Consider the following 23,927-nt stretch of genomic DNA (forward strand, 5'->3'; position numbering starts at 1 on the left):
TATTTTTGAAAGAAAAGCAGCTTTTTTCAATGAAAATAACATCAAATGAATCAGAAATAAGTAAGAATCAGAAAGTCTAGACATTGTTAATGTGGTAAATGACTATTCTAACTGGAAACAGCTGATTTTTAAGAGAATATCTACATCAGGGTACAGAGGAACATTTCCATCAACTGTCACTCCTATGTTCTAATGCTAGATTGTGTTAGCCAATGGTGTTGAAAGGCTAACTGGTTATTAGAAAACCCTTGTGCAATTATGTTAGCACACGAATAAAGGTGTGAAGTTTCGTGGAAAACATGAAATTGAACGGTTGTGTATTTCACACACACACGTACTACTGTGCACATAGTTCACGCAGGTACAAATGTTGGACTGATGTCTTCAGAGAGGTCCACACCAGGTCCAGCAGATAGCAGCAGATGACAGAATTTATGACTCGGAGACACAGACAATGGCCAGTGTTGTACTTTCTGCACCTGTATGTATTTGAGGGCCGTCACCATTGTCCACAGAGTCCACTCGTACCCCTCTATGGAAATTCACAAGCAGCCCAAAATTTATGTCCATGCAGCAACCATGCTACAGGACATGTACACAATTGCCTGCATACTACACACATATGGAACACTGTCCTCTAAGCAGACTAGAAAGTAGTATAATGACATAAAGTACGCATTCATGGTGTCCACAGCTGTCAGTGTACATTTCCACAAGGGAGAATGATCAATTCCTAGCCCTGGTCTTATGAGCCTGATAATTTTTGACATTTTATCCAATCATCGGTATTGTTCTTTTTGTTGACCATTTACCAAGAAATACATTAAATCTGCTTCTTTGGCTCTGATGCGATAGCTCTCTCCCTCTGTGGTCACTCTGTGCTCTCACATCCCCACAATTCAGGAAAGTGGCTTCTTTCACAGTGGCTGAGGTTACACTAATAGCTAGAGTAAGGGGCAGATACCGATTACCGTGTCTGGAAATCAGTAAGATGTGTTTTTTAGTGAGCAGTGAAGGTGATACAACGGTGAAAATTAGCAAAACGGAGAAGAACAATAGACGTAATTACAAGTGAAAAAGAGACACAGTTCAATCTTAGTTGATCTGACAGTGAAGAGCGTTCCAACATCCCAACTGTGATTAGTGTCAATGTCCAATAATCAGTGTCGACTTTATGAAAATACATAAAACACACACACAGACGCCTTGGTCTTAGTCGCTGATTTTGTCTTTCTGCCATTGGTACCACACAGGCGGATTAGAGTGGGTTTTACTGCTGTCTGTTGGGGCTGGAAATGAGGTTCAGGATAATAGTAGAATTTACATGCCAGAAAACCAAATCATTGCTCCAAACAAAGACTAAAAGGGGGCCATCAGAGTTGAATGATAACTCTCTGTGGATTCTCCATCATTGGTCACCTCTTCCAATTACACCTAGTAATTTGCTCTTTTGTGTGTGTAAAAATGTCCGTTAGCACAGCTTTAAAAGCAGGCATTATCCAATTTTTCTGAAACAAGCTTGGCTGATTGCCAAAAGCAAACTCGGAAATTAAATAGCGACTTAAAACAAATATATTCTTTGGTAAACTCTCTGGATTTTTTTCTCTGAATCCCCTCTACATGTCTCCCTCTCCTCGCTGTTCCAGGAATTGAAGGGACACATTGAGCAGCTGTGTGAAGGTGTTTTTATGTGACAGGTGTTTACTGGACCCACAAACCGTACAGAGATACAGTGTGATTTACAGCCATGCATCGTGCTGATAATGGTGATGCCTCGGTAAAATTTACTGCCTGCAGTGGCGTTGACCTCTGTAACATTTGTAACTGTGTAAGCAATATCTGAAGTGATGAGATGGACAGTAACCTTGTGTAAAATGATGAGCAGTATTCATATTCTGGTCTCATCTGTATACACTTCCACATTTCTAACATGTTCGGCTGCTTTACAAACAGAAAAATACCAAATAGGATGCCATTTGATGAATGTTGTGGTAGTAAACAGGCCTGTGTGCGATCTGTGGAAGGTGCCCCACTTTCCGTCTCCCCTGACAGCTAACGCCTCACTGATTACAGGGCTGTGGTGGGATGGACATTCTCTCCAGGCTGTTGTCATTATTATTCAGGACTTGGTAAACAGTTTTCACAAAGTGTCGTCTGTCAGCAGAGCTGGTCTGGGGTTACACTGGTTACAGATCGCCTGGTCCTCTTTAAACTATTTGCACTGACATATCAGTGGGAATTTGAGCCTCTGCAGGGCCGGTAGTGATGAAGGAGGTGTCAGAGCGAAGATAAAGTTCAATTAAGACGGGAGACAAAATTGCAGTTGTTTGAAAGTGTTTTTTCCATGACATTACAGTATCCACATGAGGGGAAATATAGATCGCCCCCCCCCCCTTAAGGCTGCTGCACTTAAGTGGCTGTTATAATGTCACACTACAGTGTGGCTACAGTAGGACTATTTTTGGTCTGCTGTTGATTTCAGGGTGGTAATTCTACACAGAAGCTGAATTCATAGTTGCATAGTTTTACCGATCATGCTGTAAACCTTGAAGGGTGCTCTTTTATTTTTCAAGCATGTGGGTGTCCCTGAGACGCGGGACGTGTCACAGCACTGAGGAATAACTGTCACTGTGACAGTTCAGACTGTGTGTACAATGTGTGGCCTCTGGTCTTGGCAGGGCAGGATTATTTCTGTCCGTCTCGTGTTGTGGGGCGAAGGGGCGTGACATTTAAATATTTAAATCTGTCCCATAGAGAAGGACAGTTCTGTGTGTGTGTCTCTTTATACGTGTGTGTGTGTGTGTGTGTGTGTGTGTGTGTGTCTTTATACGTGTGTGTTTGTCTTTATACGTGTGTGTTGGGGCAGAAGGGGGTAAGACTTTTCTAAGATGGGATTGCTGAAAATGTTAGAAATGTCATTGCTCCTTACATTGTTTGACTTTGAAAAGGTGACTCACCCACTGTCTGTTTCTCTGTCTCTCTGTCTGTCTGTCTGTCTGTTTCTCTGTCTCTCTGTCTGTCTGTCTGTCTGTCTGTCTGTCTGTCTGTTTCTCTGTCTCTCTCTCTTTCTTTCTGTCTTACAGATAAGCTGTTTGGAAAGCGGCTACTGCAGGCTGGGAGACATATCATGTCTCACAAGTCTTGGATGAAAACGGTGCCCACAGAGAACTGTGATGTCCTCATGACATTTGCAGGTCAGGCACCCAAACACACACACTTTTTTTGTTTTTATATGTGTGAGAACCCTCAATGACACCCGTTGCACATCATTAGCTTTTTCATTATTCTCATTGTCCTTTAATCTGCCAATTATATTAAAATGCAGAAATGAATGTCAGTAATTACTGTGTACACAAACTCTGTTTAATATACTGTGACATAGCAGCAAATCCTCTTATCCGAGAAGCTGGAACCAGCAAAAATTTGGCTTTTTTTTTTTAGAGTAATTACAGAATATTTTCTGTTTAAACTATTAACAGTTGATTACCTAATTTTTTCGGCATTCCTAAAACCAACTCTCAAACAGCCCTCTGAGGAAGTGAGGGGTGGCTATGATGTCCTAACTTTCCATGATATTTATTTTTAAGCCTTAAATGTTGCTCAAGTACAAGAGCACACTCAGACAGGCATATTTACATTATGCAATTTTATGCAAATTTGCCCAGTGAAGCACCCTTTAATTTTTATTTTATTGACCCAACATTTACTCCAGCACCACAAAATTAAATGACCGTTTTATCTCGTATCTTAATTTAGAATTTCTCTTATAAGCTGTGAAAATGCCTCCTCATTCTCCAGGCACAGCCGAAAGCAATAAAGTTCCATTTCTTTAATTTGTTCTTTTAACTATTATCTGCAGCAGAAGGAGGCGGAGAAGAAAGTTGTTTTTAAGTGTTTGGTAGTACGACACTTAACCTCCAGCTGCTGCTCCGCAATAAATAGCAAAAGACCGTGGGAGGACTCCTGCACACAGCGATGCGTGGGTACGTTTGAAAATGTATTTTTATTTTTCATTTCCTGCTACAGACACTACAGATGACCACACGTTGCTATGGCTACTGAACCACATCCGGCTGGGAATCCCTGAGCTCATCATCCAAATTCGACATCATAAGCACACACGAGTCTACGCATTCTTCGTCACCGCCACATATGAAAAGTAAGAAATTTGCCCAGAAAGAAGTCTCTACAGAGGTTTTCTGTTGTTGGCAACACATTCTGCAGTGGTTTATTTGTTGTTTTTGTGCTTGAGCCTATTGATATTTTTTTTTGCACAAAATGATGCAGCTCATGGTTATTTATTCTTATTATACATTCTTTTGAATTTGGATTAATCAACTAATTGGTTTGGCTGTTAAAAGTCAGAAAATAATGATGCTTATGCTCATTTTACAGTCCCATAAAGCAATGAAAATCAGCAAATGGAGCATAGATGTTTGTCAGTTTTACCTGATAAATGGTTTAAACCACTGATTACTCTGCAAAAACTATAATTTCACCATCAGGTACATGTTTTAGTTGCAGTCTGTGTTATGATATTAGAAATTGGTTTATTTTGCTCTTTCGTGCTGAGAGTGTGGTGACAAAAGTGATACCGCTCATGTCTGTGAACCCCACATGAAAGTACAGTCAAGAGGAAACCAGTTTAGCTCAGCATAGCAACATTCAGCCTTGTTCTGTTTAAAAGGTCAAATCTGCCTCTAAATCTTACTTTTGTTGGTAGTTAATAAATCTGTGCAAAAACATGGTTTGAATTGAAGCTAAGCTAACAAACTCCAGGCTTTAGCCTCATGTAGTTCATGTACAGGGTCTTTCCCGCCTCATGATGGGCCTTTTGGAGAGTGACCACATACAGCAATAAGCATGATTGGTCTGAGTAGTCACTACAGTAAAGAAATCTGTGAATTTTCTTGATATTTCTAAACACTTCATCAACAGTAATGTCAGTTATGCTTGAAGAAATGAAACTTCACTCATCAAAACTGGTTAAAGAAGTCAAATTGTTGTTTTTAGTCTCAGTTGTTGCCGGTTTATATTCCTAAGCCCTGACACCACTGTCATGAGTGCAATATCAGTCTCTCACCAAAAAAAGAATGAAGTACACTCGTGTTCCTTTTAAATTGAAGGAAACGTTCCCAGATTTATTTATTCAGAAATGTTCTTTTGACTGTTTATGTCTGCAGTGTTAGGTTGTAGCTGAAACTAGAGACAGAAATGAACAAAAACCAAGACCAAACCGCCTAATAAAAAGCACAGGGCATCTCTTCTTCCTCTCGTGGTTTGAGATGAAGTTATTTTTGATGCTACTACTGGAGTTGGGAAGCATAAGACCAAGATATCCCTGTTTTCTGTGTTGGTGTGAAGAAGTACCTTAGTGCGCCGTGGTTTTATATTTAGCTGCAGCTATAGTCGGCACTGCAGTTTAGCTCATATACAGTGAATCATTAGTGAAGCTGCCATGATGGCTGGTGGATCAGCACTACCTCCCTGCTCCTGGCTGCTGTGCTGCAGGTTATTTAAAGGTTTGCAGTAGGTTTAGAGTCAGGCTAAACTGCAAGTATTGTGCTCGCTCTTACACAGTCTATTGTTTTGAAACAAATCCTCCGGGGAGTTGGGGATGAGCCCGGGGTCATTTTGTATCGACATTGACTTTGGTGTATAAATACGGAGAAATACAATCCAGGGGATCAGAGCAGCAGCCGTTCCATACTGCATTTCACCTCCTGACAAATGTTGAATCCTCTTTGCTGACTGTGCATTTAACAATGGGCCTCTTGGAAAAAAAAAAACCTTTTATCTGTGAATGGAACAGAAATAGACAGATGGTCAGAAGGAGAGAAGAAAGAAACAGAAGGAGTGATGGAGAGAGACAGAAGCAGCGATAAAGAGAAGGATGGAGGCAGAAAGAGAAAAGGAAGAAGTGAGGGAAGGTAATGCGGTGGGCAGATGGGTAGAGTGCTTTCTGAAAGTGTGCCAGTGGGTTTTAGATGAAATGCTCAACGAGAATGATTGCTGTGTGACCCAATCACACTCTCCTCCACACACACACATGCACACAGGCACACGCACACCTGCTGTCAGATAGGTTGACCTACATTTTGTGTGATAGAAACAATAACCCAGAAAATACTCCATCCTCTTGAGTCCACCTTGGATCGTCATTCCCTTTGCGTACTGAAGCAGTGAGTGTTTTCATTTAGTCTTTTATGAGCTGTCTGAGACTATTATCTTATGGAGGTCTTCAGGTGTTCCATTCATCATATGTACTCATGTTTTATCTCCTCACATCAGCTGAGAGGCTAATGAAACCATTTTCTTTTTCTTTGTTAGAGGGAATAGTTGCCAGCGTGGATGTTCTGGGTATGAGATCAGCACCGGGGCAGCTGGGGATGTGAGCTCTGTGGTGTTGTATTTTCAGAAAGGCTCCATTTATTACCTTTAAAACAACTTCAGCAGAAAGCTCAGTTTTAGCAGTTAGCATACTCAGTGTGACATAAATGTCCTCGTCCTCTTTTCTTACCTGACACACCATCCATTACTCATTCCTCAGCTCTGACTGGGCAATTTAGAGTACTGCTCTGTTCTGCTGAGTTTCTACATTACGTCTGATAGATATTTGCTAAATTAGCATAAACCTCACATGCAGAACTCTCCCTCAGCAGTATTCTGCTCTTTTACAAGGTTAGCTTTGTCCACACATTGCCTCTGACTGCATCTCCACGTTAAGACTCCTTGTATTTGGGGAGAGAGAGTGTAAAAGGCGATAGAGTTTTTGATTAAATAAGAGGGGGTGAATCTCATTAAGATTCCTGGCAGCAGCAGAAGCCGCACACCTCTGAAAGGCCTTGTGGTTATTGGCTTTGATTACTGAACAATTGGTTTAAATAGGTACGGCCTTGTTTTTTCCTCAGACAAGGACCTTTATTGTGATTGTGCAGTGCACCAAGCATTACTCAACTGCAATACAGAAGCTTGCACCTCAGATTCCTGCTGTAATCCATCATGGTGCTGTCCACACTTCACTGTACTGCCCCTCCAAGTGCATGGGGCTGCATGATGGATGTATGTTACACGCCCACCCAGGCTGTGTGCAGACTGTATATGAATATATATGTACATGTGAGAGTGAGGTGAGCCGCTGGCCTGTAGGGAAAAGAGGGTGTGGTGCTGCATTATTATTATTGCGATTTCAGCACAAGGCCGCTGGGAAGGACAGAAAGAGAGAACGGGATGATGGGATGAAGAGGGGGGTGGGGGTGAAGGAGAGGAGAAGACTGATAGAAGGGAGGAGGAGAGGAGACAGAGTGGCTGCAGAGAGGAGGAGGAGGAGGAGGGGAGATGTGGAGGAAGGGTTGATGGGAAATGAGATGATGAGAGCTACGAGGTTAAGACATTAGAGGAGAGTTCAGATGACTTTAACACTGTGAAGGACAATCCATCTCCGCTACTAGAGATGTTTCCTCTTATTTTTTTCTATCAGCATGGAAAATTGGCAAAATGAAAATGCTGCAGTTACAATGAAATGTGTGCTATGCGTGCAGAAAGGACTTTACTGATGATTGTTTTTTTTATATTATGTGATAAAATTGTTCAATGTTATCCCAGACGAGAAAAAGTAAAAATTGGCCATCAAAATTACTCACAGCACGAAATAGCATTAGATTTCCTGCTGTGTCCAACCAGCAGTCTAAAATCCACATTAATCTGGCACTAAAAAGAGCAGCACATCCTCATATTTTTCAAATCTGTAGGCATCAAATGTTTGACATCTGGCTGGATAAATGAAACAACACCCTCTTGCTGTTACTATGCAATCACTCTCAATACCGCTCTGTCCGCCTACATGTTTTGCGGTTTAATCGTCAGCAGAATGCAACAGCTCGAGGGTCATTATCTGCGAGTCCTGGGATGTGTAGGCAATCTGTAACAAAAGGAGATTAAATCACAACAGACTGAGGTAAAATTGATACACTGCAAAGTCACACCACATAAAAGATGTGGGTTGAGTGTCTGAGGAAGGTTTAAAAAAAGTGGAATTTGTGTTGTGCTGCAGTTTACTGAGAGGTGCTGAGGAAATGGGACTGAGGAAAGCGGTGAAGCCCGAGTTTGGTGGAGGAACACGAAGCTTCTCTTGTGAGGAAGACTACATCTATGAGAACATTGAGAGCGAGCTGTGCTTCTTCACCTCACAGGTCAGTGTCACACAGACACACATGAGCAGGCTTCACTCTGTCTCATAGCATCACATTTTGCAACCATTTTTGGCTGAACCGTCTCCAATTTGCCTGAATATTTTTAGCATAACACGTGGAAAAGGAATATAATGATACATTTTAGCCTGATAGATCAAATGCTTTCCAAGATCTATTTAATGCACAGTGACCCACTTTCAGCACATTTTTCTTCACTGGAGTTTGAGGCCATGTTTGAGCAACAATATCTCAGGAACTTTTATTGATAAAAGCCTGAAATCTTCACAGTTATGTCTCATAATGTTGTTTATTCAGAGTATGCAATATGCAACAATCAGGTACTGCATTATGACCTCCTGCCTAATATTGCATTGGTCCCTTTTATGCTTCTAAAACATGTCAAACATCCACATGAATGTCAGGACTAAAGGTTTCCCGGCAGATCGTTGCATTCAAGCAAGATGATTGATGTTATTCATAATGTTGTGGCTGATCAGATGTTTAGATCCAATAGTCTATGAGCTGAGATATTAAAAAAAAGTGAAGCCATCATGAAAAAGTCCTACCTTTGAGCTCACATTAATACATTGTCCACAGTTTATGGTAGAGAAGTTTCAAGCAAATCAGAGATTGTAAAACAGAAGGCCCCTGATGATTTGAGATAACTGTGCTCATGTGAGTTTCTCTGACATTAAACGCTCCTCTTTTCCACTGCAGGAGAGGCAGAGCATCATTAAGTACTGGCTGGACAATCTACGTGCCAAACATGGGGAGGTGCTTCATAATATCAACTTCCTGGAGGGCCAGCCAATCAGTAAGCTGCATCCTTTATCAGGACAGTGTAGCTAAATGTTGAGAAATTTATCAAACAGAAGGTACACCCTTGATAAGCTGTGGAAGTAATCATTTAGTTGGTTATTTACTGCAGTCAGTACCTCTTTTTTTTATTTATCGTCCTGTACAAATGTCTCAAACTGCCATTATGTTTGCTGTTTAGATACATGCGCATTTGTCAAGTTCTGTATGAAGATACAACCAGAAAATACAGGGAGTATGTGCACAGTATTAAAAACATACAAATTTCAGCTCAAAATATCTTCCAGAGGTTATAGTCTGTATTTAGTGTGATCTCTCTCTATTCTTGGCACATCTTGAACCCTCATGACTAAGGCAGTCTTGACGTTTTGTTCAGTAATCTTGTGGTTTATTATGCCAAGCTTCCTTCAGCACTTCCCAGAGTTGTTCTTTAGACTACTTTAGGCCAGTCCATTAACGTCAGTGTTTTATCAGCTGTTTTTTCTTCTAAATATGATTTCACTGCATTACCACTGTGGCTGGCATCGTTGTCGAAAAATTCTCATCTCCGGTCTGATGCTTTTCAGAAGGAAGGACTCAATGAATCCCAATTTGTCTGCACTTTCCAGCATTTGTGATTCCTTTGATCCAAACCATGTCCCCAGCACACACTCTTTCTTATAACTCTCCGACTCTTCTGCTCACATATTGTCAATTATTGGTCCTGATCTTCACTCCAGACTCTCTGAGCTTTTGCATGTTTCAGCCTTTTAGCCAGGTTCTCCTTCCACAAAGGTGTTCTCTTGGCTGCTACAGCTCTACAGAGGCCATTTCTAATCAAACTTCTCCAGACTATAGGAGGATCAATTGGGCCTCCAGATGAAGCTGCCAGATGCTGAGCAAGTTCTTTGCGAGACTTCGTCCAGTTTTTCAAAGAAACTTCTAATCAGAGACTCACTGTTTTCTTGGCCTTCTAGTCCTTTTGTGTTCTTCCCCTCTCTAGATTGCTATGAAAAACTGACAGAGATGGCAGTAGTAGATACTTGCTCTTTTATGCTGGAAAAATTAATTTTTTTGTGTTTTGAATTGATTAATGTGTTTTTTTTATTTGATGTTTTATGTTGTCAAGCTTCCAGTTCTTAGACTGTATGTATTGAATACTCAGCACCAAAATACATGGATTAAGACACCATTTGGAATCTTAGAACCACAACAGAAAGTAGCTTGAACAGTCTAAGAACGTTTGACATGTCTGGAATGAATTCTGGTGTAAAAGACCAGAAGATTAGTGCTGTAAATGTCTTACCTTCTGCCGAAAAGAGTTCAAGTCATGTTAAGTGCTAGAAGAAATGACATTAAATACTTGGCACTTTAGCCTTTAGAAGACATTTTGTTCTAGATTGTTTGTGTTTTTAATGATGTGTACATAAGTTTTCTATATTCTGGCTACATCTTAATACAAAGCCTGAGAACTGCATGTATTTGGTCATAATGACAATCTAAAGCTTGTACTTTCAGCTCTTCATCTATCTGTGTTCTTTTCACTAACAAATTAGATTTTTTTTCAGTGTGTTTTGATCTTTGCTTTGCTCTCGGCAGTCCCGGAGCTGAGTGCCAGAGGTGTGATCCAGCAGGTGTTTCCCCTCCATGAGCAGAGGATCCTCAGTCAGTTGATGAAGTCTTGGGTTCAGGCTGTTTGTGAGAAACAGCCTTTAGGTCAGTAGGTCAATGACATACAGTGTGTATCAATGCACTGCTACAACCACAACACATAAAGCTCCTTCTACACAGTTTGAATCACTAACTTTTCTTGTAGATCCTTGTTTCTACATCCTGTTCTCTGAAATATTTATTCTATTTCTTATTATCAATGATACATATAGATGATATCTGTGACTACTTCGGGGTGAAGATCGCCATGTATTTTGCCTGGCTGGGTTTCTACACCACTTCTATGTTGTATCCCGCTGTGATCGGCTTTGTGCTTTGGATGCTCACAGAGTCGGATCAGGTGAGTCGGAACCCCGTGGCAGCCTGAAACGACTTCCATCGCCGGTTGAAAAGCGATGTCACCTGATCATAGTCAAACATGCGCATGTTTGTGTTTTGGGCGTCTCAGACGAGCCGTGACATCTGCTGTGTGGTGTTTGCTCTGTTCAACGTGGTGTGGGCCACTCTGTTCCTGGAGCGCTGGAAGAGGAGGGGCGCTGAGCTGGCCTACAAGTGGGGAACGCTGGACACGCCGACTGAATCCCTGGAGGAGCCGCGGCCTCAGTTCCGGGTAAACAAAAGCTCCGATTCCTTCTAAGGACATTCTTCTCGCTCCTCTTTCCTGTTGTTTCATACTTTCTGTCTGTGTCTGCAGGGAGTGAAGCGCTGCAGCCCCATCACAGGATGCGAGGAGTTCTACTATCCTCCATGGCGGAGGCGTGTGTTCAGATGGCTGGTCAGCCTGCCCATCTGTATCCTCTGCCTCTGTTTTGTCTTCCTGGTCATGCTCATCTGCTTTGAGCTGCAGGTCAGTTTACTGTGTATTAGTAGCAGAAGTAGGTTTAATAGCCAGATTAATTTTATGGGTAGATGTGATGAATTAGATGTTAAGTTATTTTACAGCTGTGTCGAGCAACCACAGCCAATACAAGTGATAGATAGTCAGGAGTAATGCAAAAAGCGAGTGCTCTCTCCTTCAAAGTGTTGGTTTTCCAGTGAGCATGGCTGCTTACATTTCCTTTTTTTTCCAAAAAGCTGCATTTGTGTCTCTACAGGAGTTTGTGATGGGGATCAAGGAAATGCCTCGGCTAGCTCGCTTCATCCCCAAAATCATGCTCGCTATCACTGTGACCGCATGTGACGAGGTGTATAGGAAAATTGCCTGCTGGCTCAATGACATGGGTGAGAGTCAAGCATCTGGACTGATCCTAATCTGCAGTCAGAGCAGAGCATCTCTTATTGAAGATAATCTTAATGAAATTGCTTTCGATTGCTCAAGATTCTTTGTGGATCTTTAGTAATCCCTTCTAAAGTCTAATTAATCAATCCATGTAATTTTGCAGTGTATTTTCTTTGAATTGAGAGACGCTTATGTTGTGTTTCCACAGAAAACTATAGACTCCAGAGTGCCTATGAGAAAAATCTCATCATCAAAATGGTTCTTGTAAGTGGCTGCTTTCATTTCAGAATATCTAGTTCACCAGTATGAAACAGAACACTTATTTTCACACAGATGTAATTGTCCATTTTGTTCTCTTGCAGTTTCAGTTTGTAAATTCTTATCTCAGCCTTTTTTACATTGGATTCTACCTCAAAGACATGGAGCGCCTGAAAGAGGTAGGAAACTGCTTCATTGTCACACATTTGCTTCAGCATTTCTTCTTGCTTCCAGAGTGTATTGTTACAGCCTCCCTTCCTTAAATGCTTTGCTCTCTCTGCTTACATGCATTGACTTAAACCCCCGTTCATCCACACATCCATCCATCCTTTTGTCCATTTGCGGAAGATGCTGCTGGTGTTGTCTCTGTTGCGGAGTCTGCAGCGGCAGGTCCGGGTCAATGTGCTGCCCTCCCTCATCCTCAAGATCCAGACGTGTATGGTCTCTGTTCCTTGGTTCTTCAGGGCTTTACTCAGGTCCAAAGTACGATCCCTGTCAATCCTGTCCAGATGGGAGGTCACAGATCAATCTTAGACCTCCGTCGTCCCTTTTTCATGCTGCATTGTGACCGTTTAAATAAGAACCGGCCTGATTTGTGAGAGAACATGTTCTGGTTTGCCTTTTGATTGTCTGGTGATCCAATTTGGGAATTTTCCTGCTTTCATCTGAATCATTGTTACGTAGCTATAGCACTTTTTTTTCTCTATACTTGTGGTTTTGTAGCTGTTAGGAAATGATTGTTTAAATGATGGATTTTATTTTATTTGTGACTGATTCAGATGTCACAACACATCCATCCATTTCTCTTCCACTGGGTCGCCTCATCTGCATATAAGAGGTTGATATCTTGTTTAAATCTTTGTGTGGCTTAATATGGGGATGTGCAATCAATAAGGAGTTTTGTATTGGTCTTCTCCTTCTGGGCAGTTTGTGTGAAATGTTTTTCTGATGCAGCTCTCACCACTCGTACCTCAAAAGTCTCACTGTCTGTCTGTTTCTATTCCACCCTCAGCCTGAGGGCCACCTCACTGAACTTGTCATAATCAGTGAACATCACTTCATAGTTTTCCCTGTCTGCTCACCGTCCAGCACAGCCCAGCTTCTTTAAATATTTGTCAAAGTATATTTACTTTTTGCCAAATCAGTCAGTCCTCTTAGCAGAGCAGTCACGCAAGAGTAAAACACACTGTAAGCAGACATGAGTGCTCTTGTTTCCAGTTGACTAAGTTAAAAAGTTGGCTAAAATGTGCAAAAACCTTTTAATCAATTCTTCAGTTAACTTTTAATATGTGACTAATATAAAAAAAAACCATCAGGTGCTGCCAGCTTGACTGTGACAGTGTGACTCAGATGTATTTGTGCTGACTTCAGTAGGCAGCGGTGGGAGAACATCATCTCTTTTTCTCAGTTTATGGGCTCTGTCATGATTGACTGAAGATAACGTTGTCTCTGTGTCCTGTCAGAAATTCATTGCGGTTTTGTGTTTGCATTTCTTGTTGCGGCTAACGGCTACAGCGTACAGTGTTGTGCGTCAGCATTGTGTGAATCTGAGACATTTATCTTAAGATTAAAGCCAGTAATGGATTGTAAGCTTTGTATGCTGCAATTCTTGAAAACGTCTGTCCTCTGGATGTATATTAAAGAAATGAAAACACAATTACTGCTTGGTTTTGAGTGTTAAAGGACAATTCAGGTTATATTCAATTTGATTTCTATTTTCATAGTTTTGGCTGACTCTTCCAGCAGCTTTGACATCAGTATGTTTTATTAGTCAGAGTTGTTGCTGAGAACAGAAAGCATAGCAATATTATTACACAGAAAAATGATGGGGAAAGAGTCAGAAGTAGTCCGATTACACAGGTTGTCAATGTCACATCTAAACAAATTTAACTAAGATAAAAGTTAGCTGAAAATCACGGGTTGAAATAGCCCTTAACTGACAGGAAAATGTAAATCTGTGAGGTTTTTACATCGAAGTTTAATCAAGAATTGGTTACACTGAAGAATGTTTTACAGCTGAATGACAATTTTGTGTGTTTTATTACACGTACAGTGTAATATTGGTTTAAAAGGTATATAAAGGTATCACTGCTTATATTTCTTTGCTTGTCAGACTTTTCATGATCTGCAAGTAATTTCTTTTTAGTTTATTCAAATGATAATAAAGCCCAAAACTATGAAAATAGATCCACATTGTATTGAACTGAAATTATCCTTGAGGTAAGAAACTGTTCTGTCTCTTATGTGTAACTTGCATTTGTTCTGCAAGATGGGTATTAGTAAAAGGCTTCCTGTTGTCATTAATGACTTCACTGCTTCAAAGACCATTGAAATGTGATTTTAAAGCAAATAACCCAAGAAAATCAGAAGGAGTATAAACTGTGACCGCACTGCTCCTGGTCATTGACATCTGAAATTTTGAATGCATAGGGAACTGTTCCGCTGCACATTTGTACATTATTTGATTTGCTTGTGGGTATAGTATGCATACATAATAGTCTTTTGATTGATTCAATGCATTTTTTTTCCCTTGAGGGTGTGTCCTCCTGCTCTCTCAGCTTGTGATTCTCTCTTCTGTTCTGCTGATCCTTCTGCTTCAATTTTAGGCTGTTTGCATTTCTCTGGGCTGTTTCTTTTCAACCCTCTGACCACTTCCTGTTGTGGTCTCTCAGTATTGTGACTGTTTCCTTCTGTCTCGGTCAGATGCTGGCCACTCTACTCATCATACGCCAGTTCCTTCAAAATGTCAAGGAGGTGCTGCAGCCTTACCTGTACGAGCGCCACAAGCTGGGGGAGCTAACGCTGAGAGCTGTGTGGGACCTGCTGCTCTCAGTGCTGCTGAAATATGCCCGACTGGCAGCTGGAAAAGCCCAGGCTTCTCCCACTGACCAGGCCATGCCAGGACCTGGTCTGAGGGGTACCAGGCCCGGACTGGGGCAGCCAGAAAGAAGGTCACAGTCATTATTCAAACTTAAAATCAGCTGAGAATGAATGCAGTTAACAGTGAAACGGAATAAGCATGTGCTGCAGGGCTGCTACTACACATTTGTGGAAAGTGAAATTAACCATTTGGAAGAAATGACACTTTGTTCTACAATCAGCTTGATGAATAATACCAATTATGTACTTGGTTGTCATTCACACCAACACTCACAGTATTAGTCACTACCAACAGCCCTGCCTGAGTTTAAATAGAAAGTCATTGTGTCTTCCTCTGCCATTGTCTGCTCACTGCACCCAGCTATGATTCATGCCTGTTGGACATTGAGTAAATACACCATCGGAACACCACGGCGAGCGGTTAATACACACAGTTTGTCTGACGTCTTCCTGCACCTTCGTCTCCTCTCAGGGAAAAGAAGTGTTTGAACGGGGGATGTGGAGTGCCTGATGAGGAGGAGGGAGGTGAGAGGGACGAGGCTGACAGCGGGAGGTTCAGTGAAGGAGAGACGGAGGAGGAAAGTTTGATCGACTGCGGTTTGAAGCTGAGGAAAGTCAGCTTCATAGAGAAGGTAAAAGACGGTGTGATGTGTGTTAATATGCTGCAGAACGCTGATCATTTCTTAAGAAGGCAAATAGCAACAATTATTGTTAGTGCTAATGAAGTGTCAGAGGACGTTGCTGATCAGTGTTGTTGTTGTTCAGGTGGACAGAAGGCCTGCCTGTGCCGGGCCCCCCATGGACCACAGTTTCCTGGAGGAGGGGAGCCCCACTATGGTGGAAAAGGGAATGGACCCTGCCTCTGTGTTTGAAATGTGTGACGATGACGATGATAATGGCATCCATGATGTGAAGGACGCAGTAGGAGGTGGGACTGAGGGAATTAACGCTGCTTCTGCCGCTGCTGCTGCTGGCAGCGCTGCGTCGCTTCCTGCTGGGTCTGAGAGCAGCACGTCACTGCGTCACAGAAGAAGAGGCCGAAGCGCAGAGAGAGTCGAGGCTAAAACGAAAAGGGAATCGTGGATGGATCCTCCTGAGGAGAGAGAGAGCACCACGCTCACTCAGGCTGAGATGGAGAGCTGCATGCAGACATATGCTGTAAGAAGAACTCCATATTAAACTCAACCTGTATGCTCTGTACAGGATTTGAATCCGTTACAGATGAGTTCCAGTTCTCATATTTGACTCTTATGGATGTCACGGTAGCAGTTTGTCCATCACCTCGGTTGTAGGAATTTGTGAAGCCTTAAAAATAATGATTCATTGCTTCTAGGAATGTGAAACTCTCAGAACTTTCCAGAAAAACTCCAGTTTAACAAAATCTATTCAAACACAAATCCTTGAGCGTGTAAGGCCATGAGCCAACTGTAGCATCTGTTTATTGGAAAGTGTCTGACAAAGACAACGGCACATCTCTATTGTTGTGTGGGTTGTTTGCAACCAAAAACATTCAAACATTCGCCTTTAATTTGCTACTTCTCTTGTATGCATACAAGGTTAACTGAGCCATGACTTTGAATTGCTACTGTTTTAAATTTTGGTCTGAGTCAAAGATATCTTTGAGGGGATTTCTATCAAATTGAAGTTATTTATAAAACTGCATGAGACTCATGCTCTATACCCTCCCTGCTTAGAAACACGTGGCACCCAGGTAGACAGCTTTCTCTTGTAATTTCCAGTGTTGTGTAATTGAAGGCAAACAACAGCCATATACTTTGTGCTCATTCTTCTCATACTTTAAGGTTTCATATGAAGCACTGCATCATGAATCCTACTCAATCTCTCTTCTCACACAGTTACATGACCTTCACAACTGTCCTTAATGTGATGTGAATAACACTGGATTATGTTCCAAAAGATTATAAATGGCCATATGACAGTTATACAGAGTTAAAAATACATTTTTCTATTATTTGGCACCATTGCACATTGATTTGGTCTGCATGATGCTCTGATGTTTTCTCGTTCACTTTGTTCCTCTTAGGACACCTTCCAGGACTACCAGGAGATGTTTGTCCAGTTTGGCTACGTGGTGCTCTTCTCCTCTGCCTTTCCTCTGGCTGCCATGTGTGCTCTCATCAACAACATCATTGAGATCCGCAGTGATGCCTTTAAGCTCTGCACTGGCCTGCAGAGGCCATTTGGAATCCGAGTAGAGAGCATCGGCCAGTGGCAGGTCAGAAATACGCTGTGAAAGTGAACAGAGACTCAGGGTGTTTTAGCATTGATAGTTGAAAGTTAAAGGCAGTTGATAGGTATTTATGTAAACTGCAATGATATTAATAGTTTGTAGCAATGACAATACATTTAGCAGCTGACAGAATCTTTCTGAATTGACTGACCAGAAGAGAAGGATTTGATAGAACTTTTAATGTTCCCACAAAGCTCAGAGTCAGAAACAGCAAAGCTGACAGCGGCTCTTTTTTTCTCCTTCACAGACTGCGATGGAAGCAATGGGTCTGATTGCCATCATTGTGAATTGCTACCTGATTGGTCAGTGTGGTCAGCTGCAGCGCCTCTTTCCGTGGCTCAGCCCTGAGATGGCCATCATCTCCATCGTCATCCTCGAGGTACCAACGCTCGCTCCTGCTCGACACCGTGAAGTGCTTAGAGCACAGCTTTTTTTTTTTTCAAACTTTCTCTGGGCACCAGCATTTTCAAAATCACTCTTTTTCCTATGACCCAGTACAAAGTCTGTGCTAATCAGAACGCATGCCAGCTGCAAAAACCATGACTTCTGCATGTGATACCTGTGTACCTGCAAAGACTTGGACGGATATATGGCACAATATACGTGCATCACATCTTCAAATACAACACAGTGTACTAATTTAATGGTGCAGGAGATTAAAAATCAGGTCAGAGATGGTTGGTCAATACCGACATTACACGCTGTGTTGTGTTTTTATGGCACATACAGGATATACTGATAGTCCATATCTGAGCCTTCTTGATTCTATCCTTTCTGGGAAATTGCTAAATGCTGACCAGAGACTAAAACTACAATTTATCATAAAACAACTTTTTCAATTCAAGAATTTAAGCATCAAACTGACAATACACATGAAACAGAGATTAGCCAGTCTTTTGCAAAAGCATGAACAAATGATTTAAAGCCATTTTTTGTTGCTCCCAGTGCTTGTAACTTATTCAGACACCGGTTCCATCAGCGCCGCACTTTGTGGTTGTCTATATTGAGAAACAGGTATACAGCCTGCAGTTCTGTCTTAGTCTAATAAAGAAGTCAGACCCATCAGAAGGATAATTTTTTGTTGCTGTGCAACAATTACTCAAAGCAAAATCACTTTTTATGCATTCTGAATCACTGTATCCTATTTCTGATCTTATACGATACAATAAATAATTAATTTAGAACTATTTGATTTATTGCCATCATTTCTTTCTTTTTTTTTTATATCTGTTTGCAGCACTTTGCTATCCTACTAAAGTACGTCATCCATGTGGCTATTCCTGACATTCCTACATGGGTCCGAGAAGAGATGGCTAAACTGGACTACCAGCGCAGAGAGGCCTTTAAGGTAAAGGAGGAGGCAAAATCAGACATTCTGATAAATGTGTCATGGAAAAGCTGTGAGGAATAACGTTTATGTTCAGTGTAGAATATAGAATTTTTGAGACAGTTTGAGAAGTTCTTAAAGACTTACTCATCTTTACTCTGCACATATGCTTCACTTTTTATATAATAATTTGTTTTAAACTTATTGCAACATTGTATCAACAAATTTGCGTTGCAACAAGAGCAATCAGCTAAACTGCACACTACAGGAAAGGAACTGTCTTGTAGTGGTCCCTGCAGAACTATTACAGGGTTCTTACTGTAGTAAGGGATTTGCTGGATGGGTAGCACTGCAGTATTGCGATATTTAGCTTGGCTTGTGCTGATTCTAATAAACACATTGTGGGTTTGTTTCCTCTGCAGAAGCACGAGCGGCAGGCACAGCAGCACTACCAGCAGCTGCAGAGGAGGAAGAGGGAGGAGGAAGAGCGTCAGCGACAGGCGGAGCATATGGCCCGCAGAGAGAGGGAGCGGGATGACAGCAAAGGTGACTCCTCTGGGGATCACCACCACGACAAAAGTCATGGCAGCAAGTCACGTTCTGGAGGTGGAGGAGGGGCAGTGGGTCGGACAAGCCCAAGAGGCCCAGCTCCCTGCTGGCCAATAATAACGTGATGAAGCTGAAACAGATCATCCCGCTGCAGAGCAAGTTCTCCTCAGGCGGTGCACGATCCCCTCAGTCGCCCACCGGCAGCGAGCCCAAACTGCCCGGGTTCCTGAGCTTCAAATTCCTCAAGTCACCTGAGAATAAGAAGGAAGGTGCTGCAGCTTCTGTGGCCACCGCCACAGCCACTAACACCACGGCAACAGCATCGTCATCATCATCATCCTCATTATCAGGTAGCAGCTCTCAAGAGCGTTCTCAGTCACCCAGCAAAGCCTTCAACCCTGGGAAACTGTTTAACTTTGGGAAATCTGAGGGAGGAACATGTGTGAACGGGGCTCCGCTGCCCAGATCTGGAGAAGGATCATCATCACAGACATCAGAGAGACAGCCCTCACGATCTGACTTGAATGGTGTTCCAGATGAGATCCCCTCACCTGGAGGGGAAGGGTCCGAGAACGGTCATTCAACAGACCTGGACCCTGCCGGTTCTAAAATCTAGTGGCTCCAGAGAGAATAAAAAAACTTGTCTTTGGTTCCATCCTCACTGAAGAGGTGATGTGTTTACTGTGAGGAAAGGCCTGACCTACCTTCTGTGCTGTCACAGGCCATGTGTAGAAGTACGTGAAGCAGAGCGGAGATGAAACTGATGAGAGACGACTGCTGTTTTGGTTTGCTTTTTTGCTGACAGACAAAAAAACAGGCTTTGTAAGACAGACGTAAGCCCTTCTATCATGACCGAAAAAAAAAACACACACGTACACACACACACGCTCCCTTACACACACACACAAACATACAAATACTTCCTTGTCTGCAATACATAAAGAAATGCATGAGCTGCGTTTCTAATATTTTTAAGCCTTTAAAGCAGAGAGCTGTGTTTCTTGATTTCTTCTAGTCAGAAATTGTAAGCGTCTCTGCGGCCTCACGTTAGGACATAACAGCCTGCTGTGGAGGACAGAGATTTCAAAAACTTACATGGTGGTATGAAAGGATTGCCGATAAAATAACTACTGAGAGTGTTTTTTTAGGTGTCGCAACACAAGTGATCATTAGATGTCTGTCTCATTTTACCTGTGAGGAATTCTTGGGCCCTTCACTTTTGTACTGAAGTGGAAAAATGGAAAAGCAATATCAGTCAGTGTTTTAATAATTCTTATCAAGATCCCCTCCTTAATAATCACCCGATGTATCACCAGCTTTATTTTCAAAGCAGAGGTGATGTCTGAGCTTTGAACACTTCCTCCCATCCCTGTGGCAAAAAAAACAAAACTGATTTGTTTGAAGTAAAGAGCTTAGTAAGTCCAGTTATCAGAACCATTATTTCTCCCAAGAATGCAAAATGGAGGGTAGACTAGAAAAAAGGGAAACGAAATAAATACGTAAATAAATTTTTAAAAAAAGGAAAACCAGATGAAGGTGGTTTTGAGAAAATGGAGCATGGATGCCTGTTGCGCGCTGTTCTCCATCCAAGCCCATAGAGCACCTTGTAAACACAGATGGTGCTTCTCTCCACAACACTCGACCCAGACTTGGCAAATGAGCATCGACTTAAAGAAGTAACATTTGCACTGAACCTTGATGCCCTGCATAGGAACGCATCTTTCTGTGCAGGAGAGAGGCCCGACACCAGCCTGCCTCATTACGTTATGCAAACGCTGGATTTTCTTCATTTTTGTTTCCTCTTTTCACATGGTGTTGGCGATCTTTCTCACCTGTCCCTGCTCTCAGAAAATCTGGGATTTCAGAATATACAGACGAGCCTGTGTTTTGTTTTGTATTTACAATAGCTGGTCTCCATATTGCTTTTGTATGCACTTTTTTGCAGATGATGGAAGTTTCCTTTTTTACAACTAAAGCAGTATTTTTAGATTATACTGTAAACCCAGGATGTACCGTACTCTACAAACAGCTTAGGCACTACAAGAAAGTGAGGATTCTTTCGAAAATAGAATAATTACTCTTAGATTAAAGTGCAGTCAACAAACAAAAAAACGCAACAAAGATGTGTCTGAGTCGCACCATCTGTTGCTGAAGACAGTGCTTTACAACCCTGAATATATGGTTGTTAACTTGAATCGTATCCATGATGGATGAGAATATAAGCATATAAAAGTGCCTAAGACGTTTGCATAGTACTGTATTGTCTGTATATTCTGTTGTACTTCAACACTACTTATGGTTAAAAAGAAATCTTCAAGTAACCAATCCCATCATCGAGCATTTAACAGGTATTTCACTTCTGCGGGGCCTCCAGAAGGTGGCGCCAGTTCATCCGCATAGAACAACGTTTGGATTCATGATTGTGTTTTCTCCTAACATCTGTCACTCGTCATCAGTGTTCAGCAGAGGCGGCAAAACTTTGGTGTCTGGCGTCAGTTTAGGTGCACTTTGAAAGAGAAACGCATTATAAAGTCATTAGCAGAGGTACACGCTGACAGGTTTTAGAGGCCATTGCACTGTACTGTAGGCTGAGAGAAGGAAACATTAACTATGCATTTCCACACGTTCACCTCCAGCAAGGATTCTGGCAATAACACTGAGTTGAGGTTGACTTTTAGTACAATATAACGCTAGGCTAATCTCCCCGCCTCCAGCTCCTACTGCGTTCTCCCCATCCCAGACTCTATGCATCTTTTCTTTGTGTCCCCTCACTTGTCACTGTTGGTGTCAGCTCCCTCCTGTCTCACACTTCATGTAAAGAATCTGCCCTGATCCACAATTAAAACAATCATTTATTTCATCGGCTGCTTTGTGTTTACAGAACTTGACAACTAATAACAGTTTTTTTGGGGGGTTTTGTTGCTGCTTCATGTTTCAGTTTTCTAAGCGTAGTCCATTTTCCAGGCACCCGCCTAAGAAAAGAGATGAAAATGTACTTCCACAGACGGGCAAAAAGATCTTATTGGTATTAAATGCAATACGGGAACAGACAGGATGTCAGTTTGAGTGTCCCAGGTATCATTTTACTGTCATTCTGCGGTACGTTCTTTTTTATATCTGGAAGCCACTGTTCATTATAAATGTAAAACGAGAAGTGCAAGGCTGAGAGACATTTTATACCTGTAGTGTCTTTGTGTATCATTCTTACAGTTAAAGGGGACGACAGAGATCAGGATGATACAACGTAGCTGAGAACAGTTTAATGAAACCTATTGGATATCAGGGATGAATGACATCATGATGCAATAGAGTCCATTCATCGTCATTTGAACATTTGCGCAGAGAGGATGTGACTGAAATGTGAAAGCAGAGATCAGGGCTCGGTGAAGAGGAGTTTGGATTCTGCTTTATTCAAGTTAGCAGCTTCATAGAGTAGAAATGGATAGCATAAAAAAAATTCACTTCTTTCAACCTTGCACTCTCAGCTGCAGCAAAACATTTGGCATCCTGTTATTATAGAGGTCTTGAAATAAGCATTAATTGAGGTGAAGTAACAGATTTCGAACAGCTTTTGGTTTAACCGAAAACTACATCCTATACCAGAAAGGGCAGCATCACCGTTCTATGGAGCCAAGCGCAGGAATCCCCTCGTATTAGAACTGCGGCTCAGACGGCTGAGACTCCTCACACATCTCTAATTCACTATCAAAGCAACGGTGTTTCTACAAGAGTTTGGGCTTATCTTCAGCGTACAGGAACTATCAACGTGAAATCAGTGGTAAAGGACTGAGTGGATTTAGTAAATGAAATGTGTTCTGGATTTTCAGAGTGGATGTGAAGAGGTTACAGCTACATTAAAACCTGACCCTAACCTCAAAGTTGAGACATTTTCATGGAAGCCTCACTTACAGAACATCATACGCTCTTCCAATGTACCACTGTACAAAAAAAAAGATCTTTTAAAGAAAAAATACTGGGAAATGGGATTATTTATTTCTTTTAATTTATTTTGTCATATTTTTGTAAGACCTGAAAAATAGTTAATAAAACTATTTCAAATGCATTTCATGTGTTGTGACCAGCTTGTTCCTGCAAAACCATCACTACGCTTGTTTAGTCCCTCACACATTACCCTCAGTAGAAGAATGTATTTTCAGGGTTCCCACTCTTTCCCTGAAATTATTTTCCAGGACATTTTCAGCCGGTACAGACACACGTTATCACATCATACACTAATACATTCCCGTCCCCCTCATTCTTTGGAAGTGTTCTTTACCACAGTTGTAACTTGCATTTACCCAGATTGTTTCTATATTTATTACTCAGATATTGGATGTGCAGTCTATGGCTGTAATTTATCTGACAAATAATTATGACAAATGTATCATAGAATAATGCTATTACATATATAAATGTAAAAGTTACATTGTAAATAATTATATCTATAGCTATATGAGCAAAAAAGAGAAAGATAAAGAATAAACAGACAAAATATATAGATCAAAAGATTTAATTGTAAAGGTAATCAAATAATGTATATTTATCTCTCTCTCTCTCTCTCTACAGCTATAGGCTGCAATATACATATAACATGGAGCGAGAATAGAACAGAATAGAGTTTTTTGCCATTTACAAGAAACAGGTACATTGAACTGAATCATTAAGCATGACAAAAATAATTTAAAATACTTAGATATGTACACAATTGACATATAATGAACACATAAATGCTAATAGCATGAAAGCAGGGATACAAGTAGATATTTATTTAGATACAAACACAAG

At 41.4% G+C, this 23,927-nt stretch overlaps 1 protein-coding gene across 1 annotated transcript in view; it reads left to right on the forward strand.

Moving 5' to 3' along the window:
• The window catches only part of ano8b (anoctamin 8b), a 45,960-nt gene extending 22,755 nt beyond the window's left edge, over positions 1 to 23,205 (forward strand). Inside the window, 19 exon segments of the mRNA XM_051946912.1 lie at positions 3,084 to 3,194; positions 4,027 to 4,159; positions 8,054 to 8,192; positions 8,910 to 9,006; positions 10,587 to 10,703; positions 10,871 to 10,998; positions 11,107 to 11,268; positions 11,353 to 11,505; positions 11,753 to 11,879; positions 12,086 to 12,141; positions 12,240 to 12,314; positions 14,839 to 15,086; positions 15,488 to 15,647; positions 15,781 to 16,173; positions 17,060 to 17,251; positions 17,514 to 17,645; positions 18,504 to 18,614; positions 19,016 to 19,208; positions 19,211 to 23,205. Coding sequence (XP_051802872.1) covers positions 3,084 to 3,194; positions 4,027 to 4,159; positions 8,054 to 8,192; positions 8,910 to 9,006; positions 10,587 to 10,703; positions 10,871 to 10,998; positions 11,107 to 11,268; positions 11,353 to 11,505; positions 11,753 to 11,879; positions 12,086 to 12,141; positions 12,240 to 12,314; positions 14,839 to 15,086; positions 15,488 to 15,647; positions 15,781 to 16,173; positions 17,060 to 17,251; positions 17,514 to 17,645; positions 18,504 to 18,614; positions 19,016 to 19,208; positions 19,211 to 19,758 — 3,275 coding nt within the window. The 3' untranslated portion in view covers positions 19,759 to 23,205.
• The last annotated feature ends 722 nt before the right edge of the window (positions 23,206 to 23,927 follow it).

Source organism: Acanthochromis polyacanthus, chromosome 4 (assembly GCF_021347895.1).
Source record: "Acanthochromis polyacanthus isolate Apoly-LR-REF ecotype Palm Island chromosome 4, KAUST_Apoly_ChrSc, whole genome shotgun sequence".
Classification (NCBI taxonomy): Eukaryota; Metazoa; Chordata; class Actinopteri; family Pomacentridae; genus Acanthochromis; species Acanthochromis polyacanthus.